General features: G+C 42.0%; 1 protein-coding gene and 1 long non-coding RNA gene across 7 annotated transcripts in view; one reads left to right on the top strand and one right to left on the bottom strand.

Annotated features, from left to right (window-relative positions):
* CREB5 (cAMP responsive element binding protein 5) overlaps positions 1-12,518 on the top strand; it is a 494,262-nt gene that overhangs the window by 133,160 nt on the left and 348,584 nt on the right. For 3 of the 6 annotated variants that reach the window (XM_038557198.1, XM_038557199.1, XM_038557203.1), the window contains exon 1: positions 1,965-2,573. The exons of the other annotated variants lie outside the window; for them this stretch is intronic. In XM_038557198.1, coding sequence (XP_038413126.1) covers positions 2,463-2,573 — 111 coding nt within the window. In that variant the 5' untranslated portion in view covers positions 1,965-2,462. Of the gene's footprint in view, positions 1-1,964; positions 2,574-12,518 lie in introns of those variants that run through there. 6 annotated transcript variants of the gene reach the window in all.
* The window catches only part of LOC119866282, a 29,968-nt gene that overhangs the window by 7,624 nt on the left and 9,826 nt on the right, over positions 1-12,518 (bottom strand). Inside the window, exon 2 of the long non-coding RNA XR_005369627.1 lies at positions 9,753-9,987. This is a non-coding gene — a long non-coding RNA (uncharacterized LOC119866282). The remainder of the gene's footprint in view (positions 1-9,752; positions 9,988-12,518) is intronic.

The following is a 12,518-nucleotide window of genomic DNA, read 5'->3' on the forward strand; positions in this document are numbered from 1 at the left end:
CTAATGGGGGCACTACTCCCTGAGCCAAGAGGCTGCTTTTAAAGACCCTTTTGGTAACACAATAATTCTCCCCAGCAAAGAGCCCTAGATGATGGTGTAGTTCCAAAGTCTTTGGGGGGTTCTTAGGAAAAGGGGAAAAACTCTAAAGATCATGTCCCTTTGGCAAAGAGGCGGGTTAGCAGGTCTTTTTAAAATATGGGTGTTGCATCTACTCTTTTTCCACATGGTCAAAACTCACCTATTTTATTTTTAGCCTCTCTTTACAGAACTGTGCCTGGAACACGCTCTCTTCTTGTTTGGCTACAGTCAGAACAATCGCTGCTGAGTGAAGGTTTCTAAATTTTATGATCGCTAGATTTTGGACTGGTCTACTAATCTCAGGGGTATAAATCTGTATACGCTGAATAGGGGATTGCACAGTATGCTTGGGACAGGGCCCTCCTCTGTGTCCTACATGTGGGAGGCAGTTACTACACCTTTGTGGAATTGGGGAGTAGTTGACCTGAAAGTAGTTTATATCTGTCTCATGCCAAAAAATTTGTTTTTAAATTTGAGAAGGTGCTACACAAAAAGTAAACAAAATGAATGAAAAAAATTCCTATGTTAGGGGACTGGATTTCATGTGGATATGCTTGGATCTTTTACATATGTGCAGAAAAACTTGTTTGCAGGAGACTGGCTTTCAGACAGAGAAACAAAGGGACCATTTCTTCTTGTCCTGGGACTCAGCTAGGTACAACCTAGTCACCTACAAAGATGGGATTGGTGGTACATGGGCTTAGAATTGGATTTGCCCTCTGTCTCAGAACAGAATCTCTGGCCAGCCCAGGTATCTTGGTACCCATGGCAGTAAGTGATCACTGTCTTCATGAGAGATTTGCAGTGGAAACCCAACAGGCAGGGGCAGGGGTTCCCAAAAAACAGGCAGACTAAGACTGCAGAGTGGATGGTAGCTGTTCCATCAGATTTTGTGCCATTGGACAGGACTCCAGGCCTGGGAAGGCGGTGTGGAAGATCATGGCGGGACCCTGGCCTTAAGAGGAAGTGGTGTTACTAATCAGGCAATTAGAACAGGGAGACAGGACCTTGAGAAGAAATCTAAAGTTGGAAATCTTGGTTTCTAGGCATGTAGCAGCCCCGGTATTTAAACTGGGGTGTAGGATTAGGACACATTAACAGCGAGACAAATGAGCCATGCTTAGTTCAAGAGATGGCACCTTAACCCTTGTATCAGGTCGGGCTTAGCTTTCGGTCTTGGGGGGAAGGCCTGAGACTATTTCTTATGTGTTTTATATCTTCTAGCATCTATCAAGATGCCTGACTATGTAGTATTCATTAAGTGAGTATTGCAATGCGGGTGGCATAGATGGTGTTTTGAAAAGAAAAAAAAAAAGCAATGAAAGATTATGTAAAGCTGGATTTAAATTTATAGGAACATTATAAAAAAAATCTTTTACTCCTATTGAGATTGTATAATCCCCAACAGAGGCAGACAGGAAAGGGTAGCATTAGGAGAGGGATCCTGAGTTTATTTTGGAGGCTGGGTAGCCTGGTGGGAAAAGCACATGGGCTGTGGTCTCAGAGTGACCTGGGTTTGAATCTCAACTTTGCTAGGACTAACTGTGTGATCATGGACAATGACTTCACCTCTCGGAGCTCAACTCAGTCACCAGTAAAATATGGATGCTGTTGCATTCCTGGAAGGGATGTTGTGGGAATTCAGTGAGTTAACATATGTTAAATACTTAGGTGTGCCTGAGACCTAGTGGTCACAGGAATAGCAATTCCCATAGAAAGGCCTAAAGGAACCGTGAAGGAGAGAGGCAAGAGGCCTCTCTTGCCTTGCTGTGGGATTTGATGACTCCGGTGGGCCTGGTCCTTATGCTCCCTGAGTGATGCGATTCTTGCTGAGGTAATAATGGGCTGGGTCGATGTCATGCAGATCTGATGACAGGACACCCACACCCTGTCACCCTCCTTGCCAAGATGGGCTGTGCTCATTCAAGCCTCCCCTCCCTTGCTGACTGCTCCATGTGAACACCCCAGTGGAATTGGTCTTTTTTTGGCATCCTGGAAAAATGAGCATGGGTGCCTTGCTGTGGTCACGTTCCTAGAGAGGGAGTCCCTCTCTAGAGCTGGCATTGAGCCACCTCTGCAAACCCCATCCCTCCCATCCCTTGTCCAGGCATGCCATTTTCCTGCTTCCTCAGTCAGAATTTGAGCTTGCAGCTTGATGATACTTTTGTCTGGTTTGGAAGAGGGAGAAAGTACTGAAAATAAGAATTAGGGAAAGGGGACTTTGTTTCCCTCTTGCCAAGGCCCTTAAAGAAGTGAGACTCGTTGTTGGATCGGAGTCATGCCGCACTGGTGTTTCTCATTAGGTTGCCCATAAAGGCAAGGCCCCTGGGTGATTTTAGGTCCTGAAATCTTATCATCACGGGTTGTGTTAAATCCCCTCTTCTATGTTCCCGTCTCTCCATTCCCCACCTTCTCTTTCCAGGCAAAGCAGAGGGCAGGCAGGATACACATTTATGAATGAGCTGACGGATGTGTTCTACAGAAAACATGGCCAGGTAGGAGGGTGGGCTGTCATGGTGGGACATGTATAGTCCAATTTGGGTTTGGTTTGGCACCTCTTTTGGCCAATTCAGTGACCTTGGCTTTGTGGGGTCTTGTGTCATTACCTAATATTTACTGGGTGTTCAGTAGGTTCCTGGCACTGATCAGATACTTTATATATGTTATTTTGCTTAAACCTCATTGCAGTTTTATAAAGTATGTGTCATTATCCCCATTTCATAGATAAGGAAAATGAGCCTCAGAGAAGCAGATTAAGTGGCTCAAATAGCACTTTGAAGATAATGATTTTTCTATAGCTACAGTTTCTCCCACAGATACTGTGTCTTCTCCTGCTCTTGCTCTCAAAAAAACCCCACTGCCTGCTAAAAACAATGTTCCCACTACATTCATGTGACAGATAAAGACATTTGACCTCTCTGTAAAATAATTTGTTCTGCCTATTTCATGGAATTGCTTTGAGGACAAAGAATTTTGAGAAGGATTAAACATTTTACCAAGTAAAGAAATCACACTAATATCATGAAATTTATACACAGATAATGAAGGTTTGCTGGAATAGACAGAAACCAACAAACAAAAAGAGTAAGAGAGGGTAATAAGGAAAAGTTTTACTTGTTAACATGTATGCTTACCCTATCTGATTGCTCCACATGTAAACTTTACAACAACTTGGTAAGGTACACGCTTGTGCTGTTATTACCCCTAATTTACAAAGAGGTTAAGAATATTGCACAAAGTCACCTTGCTGGTAAGTGGCAGAACTGGAATTGAAGACCAGCAGTCAGAACCTGCAGTTTTAATTCTGATGATTCGATGTTCTGCTTTCTAAGGGTTTTCACAGGGGTAAGGGTAGGGGGTTAGGGGACCCATGAGAGAATTAATTTTTCTTTCTTTCTTGGGAGGGAGGACGGGAGGGAGGGAGGGAGGGAGGGAGGGAGGGAGGAGGGAGGGAGGAAGGAAGAGAAGGAAGGAAGGAAGGAACGGAAGGAAGGAGGAGGGGGAGGGTTGGGCGGTAGGGAGGATGGAGGGCGTTAGGGTGGAGTGCTTGAGTGGATGTCGATGGAGGAGGATGGTATTCGTTTGGGGTTTGCTTGATTTTCTTAGTCTTCGTTCTGCGTATTCTATTCTTAGCTTCCGTCCTTCCTTCCTTCCTTCCTTCCTTCCTTCTTCCTCTTCCTTCCTTCCTTCCTTCCTTCCTGATTTTATTCATGAGAGACACAGAGAGAGAGGCAGAGACATAGGCAGAGGGAGAAGCAGGCTCCATGCGGGGAGCCTGATGTGGGACTCGATCCCAGGACCCTGAGATCACAACCTGAGCCAAAGGCAGATGCTCAGCCATTGAGCCACCCAGGTGCCCCCATGAGAGGATTTCTTAACTCATTCTTTCTGGTGGAGTGTCTACCATGGAGGTGGAGACAGCGATGGTGTCCTACCAAAGCACTTGTAGGAATTGGTAATGAATGAGACGGGAGAGTTAAGGAAGAACATGCTCAGGTAGAACCTTATTAAAAGGCTCATACTTTACTCTAGAGGACAATGAAGGGTTGTATGCAGGGAAGTGCCGCTCTCACCATGGAATATTAGAAGCATGGCAGCCATGATGGCCGCAAGGAAGGGCTGGGGCAGGACAGTGAGATGGGCGGGACTGAAGGCCACTGCGTCTGACAGACTGAGCTGTCAGCTCAGCGGGGACAGGCGACTTAGCCTGCGTGAGCCTTGCATTTAAAATGGAGTCTAATGATAACCCCTACCTAGTGGAGTTACCCTGAGGATGAAATGAGAGCTGTTTGGCACAGTAGGTGCCTCATAAAGGTCAGCTATTCATACTGTGAGCTATTCCAAAAGGCCAGTTAAGCCAATGATGGTTTTGTCTGAGATGGTGACGGGGGAGTGGAGAAAAGTGGATAGATTTGGGGCACCTGAGTGGCTCAGTAGTTAAACATGGCCTTCGGCTCAGGTCATGATCCCCAGATTGGGCTCTCCACAGGGAGCCTGCTCCTCCCTCTGCCTGTGTCTCTGCCTCTCTCTGTATCTTTCATGAATAAATGAATAAAACCTTAAAGAAAAAGTGAATAGGGCAGCCCGGTGGCTCAGCGGCCTAGCGCTGCCTTCAGCCCAGGTGTGATCCTGGAGACCCGAGATCGAGTCCCACGTTGGGCTCCCTGCATGGGGCCTGCTTCTCCCTCTGTCTTGTGTCTATGCCTCTCTCTCTCTCTGTCTCTCATGAATAAATAAATAAAATCTTTTTTTAAAAAAGAAAAAGTGGATAGATTTAAGATAAATGGAATTTAGAGGATTTGACCATGGACTGGACGGGGTGGAGAGAGGAGAGAGAAAGCTGGAAAGAGAGGAGAGTGGTAGAGAAAGGAGAAGGTGGCATAAAGGAGTGGAGATATGGGTATCAGGGAGATGCAGGTCCTATAAAAATATTTAGTGTTAGCTGAGGTGTAATCACAGGAGAAGATGTACAAAGGAAAGACAAGAACAAGAAGGAAGACTTAGCATTTGATGAGGGAAAAAAAGCCACATATTCATTCAACCGTTGCTTATGGAGCACCTATTATATTAGATACCAGTCAACAAAACACGATGTTCTGGTTACTGCGTGTTTTGGATGGGTATTTGCTCTAGACGTGGTGCTTGTTAAATGTTCATACTCTGAGTTTAGTGTAGAAAATAGCAGTATTTATTTTCCTGTATAAACACCTTCTTGTAGTCACAGTTTTCCATTAACTCATCATGACTATAATCTAGAAATTAGTGTTTTTTGAGTAGTGAAATATGTATATTTCATGTGGACTGGTGGCTGACATATATGAGCCCCCACCTCTAGGATTTTCTGTGACAGCCCCAATTTTGTGTCATTGTAACATAGTCCCAACAGACTTGTAAAACAGCTTACTGTGGTTGAATACGTGGACCTTTTCATTTATATAAATATAAAAGCAGAAACTTCTTGTGTCAGAATGTGTCCTGATCTTATTTCAGAAGGTTTGAGCCTTAGAAAGCTTAGCTTGTAAATCCATTGCCATTCTTCAACCTGAAAAATTGGGGTAAAATGTGAATCCACTTATAGACTTTAAAAATATATAAAAAACTTTATTGTGATATAATTCACATACCATAAAATTCTCTTTTAACATGTACAATTCATAATTTCTTAAAGTATAGTCACAGAATTATCTAACCATTACTGTCTCGTTTTAGGACATTTTCATCACTTCCGAAAGAGACCCTGTATCCATTAGCAGTCACTACATTTTTCCTTCTCCCCAGTTCCTGGCCACCATGATTCTCTACATTCTGTTTCCCTGGGTTTGCCTATTTTGGATATTTCATGTCAATGGAATCATACAATACATGGCCTTTTGTTTCTGGGTTCTTTTACTTAGTATAATGTTTTTATGATTCAGCCACATTGTAGCATGTATCAGTACTTCTTTCTTTTTCATGGCCAAATAATATTTCAGTGTAAGGATATACCACACGTGGCTTTTCTACCTCTCAGTTGACGGACATTTGGATTGTTTCCACTTTTTGGCCACTATGAATAATGCTGCTGTGAATGTTCATGAATGGTGTACAAGTTTTTGTGTAGATGCATATTTTCATTTCTCTTGGGTGTAGACCCAGGAATGGAATTGCTGGATCATTTGGTAACTCCATGTTTAACATTTTGAGGAATTGCCAAACTGTTATCTGGAGTGGCTGCTTCATTTTATATTCTCACCAGCAATGTATGAGAGGCTGTAATTTCTCCACCTTATAATACTTGTAGTATATCTTTTTGATTTTAGCCATTCTAGTGGATGTGATGTGATGTGATATTTCACTGTGCTTTTGATTCAGATATCCCTAGTAACAAATAATATTGAATACCTCTTCATGTGTTTTTTTTGCCATCTGGATATTGTCCTTAGAGAAATGTGTATTCAGATCATTTGTCATCTCTCTAATCGGGTTATTTAAAAATTTTTATTGTTGAATTGTAAGAGTTCTTTTTTCTGGATGCCAGATTTTTGTTGAAGATATGATTTGCAAATTTTTCTCCCATTTTTTCCTTGTCTTTTCACTTTCTTGATGGTGTCCCTTGAAGGACAAAAGTTAGAAATTTTGGTAAGTCCAATTTATTTCTCTTTTGTTGCTTCTACTTTTAGTTTGCTATCTAAAAATCTATTCCAAATCCAAGGTCACTAAGATAGATAGATAGATAGATAGATAGATAGATAGATAGATAGATAGATTTATTTATTTATTTATTTATGAGAGAGTGAGGAACAAAAGAGATCACAGAGGGAGAGAGAGAAAAATAGACTTGCTGCTCAGCAGAGAGCCTGATGTGGGGCTCAACCCCCCAACTCTGAGATTGTGACCTGAGCTGAAGCAGATGCTTAACTGACTGAGCCACCCAGGTGCCCCACAAATATTTATACCTATGTTTTCTTCCAAGAGTTTTATAGTCTTAACTCTTTTTTTTTTTTAGTTTTAACTCTTATATTTAGTTTTATGATCCATTTTGAGTTAATTTTTATGTATTATGTGAGGTAAATGTTCAGCTTCATTCTTTTGCATGTGGATGTCCAGTTGTCCCAGCACTATTTGTTGAAAAGACTATTTTTTTGTACACTGGAAGGTTCTGGAATTTTTCTTGAAAATCAGTTGACCATAGATATAAGGGTTTATTTATGACTTTTAACTCTATTACATTGATCTATGTGTCTTACTTACTACTGCTTTGTAGTAAGGTTTGAAATCAGGATATGTGATTTTTCCAATTCTATTCTTTTTTAAAAGATTGTTTTGGCTATTCTGTAACCCTTGCATTTCCATATAAATTTTAGGATCAGCTTGTCAGTTTTTGCAATAAAAAGAATCTGGGATTATGGTTGAGATTGTATTGCCTCTAAAGATAAACTCGGGTAGTGTAGTCTTTTAATAATATTAATCCTTGCATTTCATGAACTTAGAATGTTTTTCCATATATTTAGATATTCTTTAATTCTTTAATTGGACTGGGGATATTGCACAGAGGGTTTACATAGGGCAGAAGGTGCTGGAAAGGTACTGGATGCAGTTTTTTCAGCCTCTACGGTGAAAAGACTACTTGCTCCCCATCTTTGGAAACACCCCATAGGGCCTAGGGTTTTTTAGAGCAATACTTGAGTGTTGTATCATCCGTGTATTTTTAGGACTCACTGGCACTTAGGTTAATTCCCCCAGGTGTAGAAAACATCCCAAAGCACTGGCAAATTGGTCGCTCTGCTCTGTTCTAAGAATATCCTAGTGTTTAGGGGCAGGGGGCCCAAATTCAAGTCCTAGTTCTGCTTTTCACAAGTGGTGTGACCTCAGGCATATTCCTTTCCCTCTCTAAATCTCAGATTCGTCATCTGCAAAAATGAGAAAAAAAATACATCCATCTCATAAATCATTCTAAGAACCAAATTAAATTAATGTATGGAAAATGGCTTTGTAAACTGTTAAACTCTACAAAGGTTAACAAACAGCTCTTTTTTTCCTCATTTGGAAAAAGCCACTGAATGAATAATCTCTTGCATGAGTGTCCATTTATGTCAGCCTGCTGAGGTCATATGGTGTGGCTTTGAAGTGGAGAAAGTGTGACTGTCAGGTTTTAAAAAGGAAGCAGAGAGACTGTATTTCTCTTCTCCCTGCAATGGAGCAACCACAGCTGTAAAGGCAATGATTTCACAGAACCCGGAGCACTTCGCTGGGGCAGAAATGGTGAAAATAAGGACAACTAAGAAACCAGACTTGAGCAGTTGAAGAAATGAAATAAAAACAGACCTGAAGGGCATAATAGCACCTTCATTTCTAAAGAGTGCTAGTAAAATAAATAGGTTCTTATGTTTCTTTTGTGGTCTCTCTAATAAATTCCATCTAGTTATTACCTGATCAGTTTTATCTTAAATATATGACTGAAAAAAAAAAAAACGCATGAAGTTTTTAACTTGGTACCTCGTAAAAATTGAGAATGATCATGTTTTTCAAGATGAAGTCAGATCTATCATGAACTGTTAGGGAATTTTTGCTGATTATTTTGGGAACCTTTCAATCAGAAAGAAAATAAAGCAGTCAGGGTGCTGGAAGACTGCAGGCATCGGTTCCTGGCTCCCCTTTTCCTAGCTGGGTCCTTGGGAAAATTGTTTACCTCAGATTTTCTTGCCTGTAAAGTAGGGGTCATAAAATACCTTAGGGTTGTGAGGATGACTAAATAAACCGCTGTAAATCTCTGTTGACTTCCCTGGCTTGTTCTAGGTTTAGCTTTCCCATATCATAAGGCCAACATCTCTTATTAATTAGGAAACATTTGCAACCAAGTCCTTCTACCTCATTCTAAATATGCCCTGAATGGTCTGACTTGTCTTTGTTCAGGAACATCCAGATTCTGAATGACATCCATCTGGTCCATTGACACCCCTAGAGAATTCTGAGGCCCTAGGTCAAGGCCTTGAAAATCTAGGCATATGAACATGATGAAAGGTTTCTCAAACAGAGACTGCTATATCAGTCAGGGTCCCTACAGATGGTGCCCTCCAAAGGATAAGGAAAGAAAATATAATGAAGGAACTACTTTAGGAGCCGGCTGTGGGCAGGCCAACTGGAGTCTAGCCATAGGAGGGAGCTGTTCCCACCTGAGCCTGGAGGGCCCAGGGGGCCGAGGGGAAAAACCCACTGGAGAGGACTTAAATGGGAGGGGGGCTGCCCACCTTATGTCGAGACACATAGCCACTGCCACCCAAACCCCAACAGAGAAGTGGTACAGGCAGCAGACACCTGACTTCTCCCCACTTCCACCCTCTAGTCAAGGGAATCTGGAGGCAGCCTCCTAGGACACACAGGGATGCAGAGAATGGATCTGGAGGGGCAGAGGAAGACCATCCAGCAGAATTGTCCTCTCAATGTGGGAGGGTCATTAGGACAGGCTGTGGCATTATGCAGACTAACTCCAGTCTTTGGAACCACAGGGCAAGGGCACTACACATAAACCCAACTTTTTATTCCATCCTTTCACTTTATTTACTGTCCTTTTGCACATCTAGAAAGGAAAAAGATATAATATGTCCCAGATTTGGTTGTATTCCTAGAAGTTGTTTTTACTGTTTGCTGTGTATTCTTGGGCACAACCTGGCAGTACATATTTCAGGAGATAGTACCTGTTCACAAGATCCCACTGAGGATTTATGAAAGTGGAGGAGTTCTGCTCCTGGTGATACTTGCAATTCTTTACTTTCCTTCTGTAGACAGATGAGGAGTTGCTCTTGTGTGGTGATTTGAGGTGTGCAGAAGTCACTGCAGCTCACATCAGCCTGCACATTTGTCAGAATTTCTCCACATGGCTTTCTTCTTGGGGCTACTCTGTTGAAACTGTTGCGCAAGTGCAGATGTCCCCTAGGATGGGTGATAGAGAAAAGCCCCGTCAGCCTGATGCCCCTATCGAGTTGGCACCCTAGGAAAGACAGCATCCCAAGAGAAGCTGCAGAAATGGCCTGGAGATGTTTGGTCTGTTTAAGAGGAGTGGGGAGTGGCAAGTAGCTTTGAGTTACCTGGAGATATGTGAAACTGTGCCACGTCAAAGAAAGATTACAATTTGTCAAGGTGACTCCTAGGATGGGAATGAACCCAATGGCTGCAAGTTACAGGGAGATGGTTTAGTTCTCTGTGAAGAGGAAGTTTTTAAACAATGAATGCAAATGAAGATGGGCAAGCAGCCTTAGAAGGCCATTGGGTGCTTGCACCAGGGGCAGTTTAATTCAAGGTTCAGAATTCAAGAAGCTGTGGCAGAGAGTGGATTCAGAGCCTGGGAACAGAGTAGGAGGCAGTGTCTGGTACCCTGAACAGACGTCATGAGTTGCCAATCACGAGAGCTTACTTGAAGAATACAAACGAGGCTCCTGAACTGCTATGGCAGGCAAACGATGGGCATGAGATGCTGGGTTCATTTCTGGGATTGGAAGCCCATTTCTGGGTTCATTTCGGCTCCAAAGGCCTGGACCAGTGCCCGTCAGCTAATGCTGCCAGGTATCTTAAAGACAGTGCCCAGTCCCTCACAGGGCAAGCTCACCATTACTGCAAGTCCTTTGGCCACATCGGGACGATGAGTTCTTTGAGGTGTTGTTGAATAGACTCAAGCATCAGATGCATGGTTGAACAAGATAAGCATCTCGTTCAGAGAAGATCCGAGTAAGCTTTGATTGACACTGGGTCTAGAGACATGGAGTCAGGAGCCTGAGACAGGAGCACATCCACTCAGGCAAGGATCATGGGCAGTGGGGTTGGACAGACAACAGAGAGGGGAACAGAAGGTGCTAAGAATACTAGCTTAATTCCATTTTCCTAAACTCTTGACTGTTGCAGGTAAATTGAATGGCTGCCTGCTCTGTGCTCTCAGAGTCTTCCTTGAAACTTGATCTCACTTTTACATAGACATGTAGTTATCAGCTTGTGTCTGTCTCCTTTGAGACCATACACCAATAGTTAACTTTGTTGAAAACTTATCATGTGCTAAATGATTTATAGGCAGCTCCTCATTCAGTCTTCACAACAAACATGTAGGATAGTTATCTTCACTCCTGATTTTGCAGGTGAAGGAACTGAATTGGAATAATTAACCAGTGTGTCCAGGGACACAGAGCTATTCACGGTAAAGAGCAGGAGAGGGGGAGGATCAGACTCAGTGCTGTGTTACTCTGAACTTTGACCACTGTGTTATTGCTTGGGGACTGCTTTTTTTTCATGTAGGTCTCTCCGGTACTTAGCATGGTTCCAAGCAAGATAGGCTTCCAATAAAAATTGTTTTTGATAAATAAGTGGATGACCTGAGCCCCCCTTGTATGCTTGCCACACTGTGTGATTACATACTCTAGCAAGTATGCATGCAGACTTACTGAGTCTGGTTCTACACTGGAGGAGCAATATAAAGACAGATATAAAGACAGAATGATGGCAAAGAAAATATTCATTGGAGAAATTAGCTCAGGCAATTAAGAGTGTGTTGAATAGTCCTGAAATTATAGCTTGTGTGTATATATATATATATATAAACAAATAAAAAATTAGGACCTTGATTTTTTTGACACATAAACATAACAAATTTATACATGAATAAAAATTAGAGTCCCTGCCAATGAATGATACTAAAATGCCATGATATTCTTGCTTGTTATTTTTGTCACCATAAAATAAACCATATTTACATGATTGTGTAACCATAGGCTTTTCAGAAGTTTTAGGTTCAGATTTCAGAATAGTAATAAGAACTGGCAGTTACATAGCACTTACCACGTGCCAGGCACTGTTCTGAATTGTTTACATATGTTAACTCCTTTAATCCTCAGAGATTCTTATACCCTTATGAAGTAAGTGCCATTATTGTATGATATGAAGAAACTTAGGCACAGAGAGGTTAAGTGACTGATCCAAGGCCACACAGCTAATGAATGAAAGAACCAAGATCTGAACCCAGATACTCTTAAAAGACTATGTAGTGCTATGAGTTGTGATTTACTGTATAGTCACTGTGTATCTCATTCAGTCTTTACCACAACCCTGAGTAAAAAGGATTGTTTTGTCTATTTCACAAATGAGGAAACTAAAATCCAGAGAGGCTTAGAAATTTGCCCATGATGGAACAGATAGCTACAAAGGTCAAGGCAGGCTCATGGACTCTTAGAGTATCTGCCATCATCGCACGCTTCCAGATATATTAGCTTACATTGATTTTTTTAATCTTTTATTTTACATTGAGTTTTTTATTTATTTTGTATACAACCAATGTTCATGATAGAAAATATGCATAGAGATACAAAAAATGGGGGTGCCTGGGTGGCTCAGTTGGTTAAGTGGCAGACTCTTGATTACTGCTCAGGTTATGGTCTCAGGGAATGTGAGATGGAGCCCTGCACTCAGCACACAGTCTGCTT

The sequence above is a fragment of the Canis lupus genome, chromosome 14 (assembly GCF_011100685.1).
Source record: "Canis lupus familiaris isolate Mischka breed German Shepherd chromosome 14, alternate assembly UU_Cfam_GSD_1.0, whole genome shotgun sequence".
NCBI classification, from domain to species: domain Eukaryota; kingdom Metazoa; phylum Chordata; class Mammalia; order Carnivora; family Canidae; genus Canis; species Canis lupus.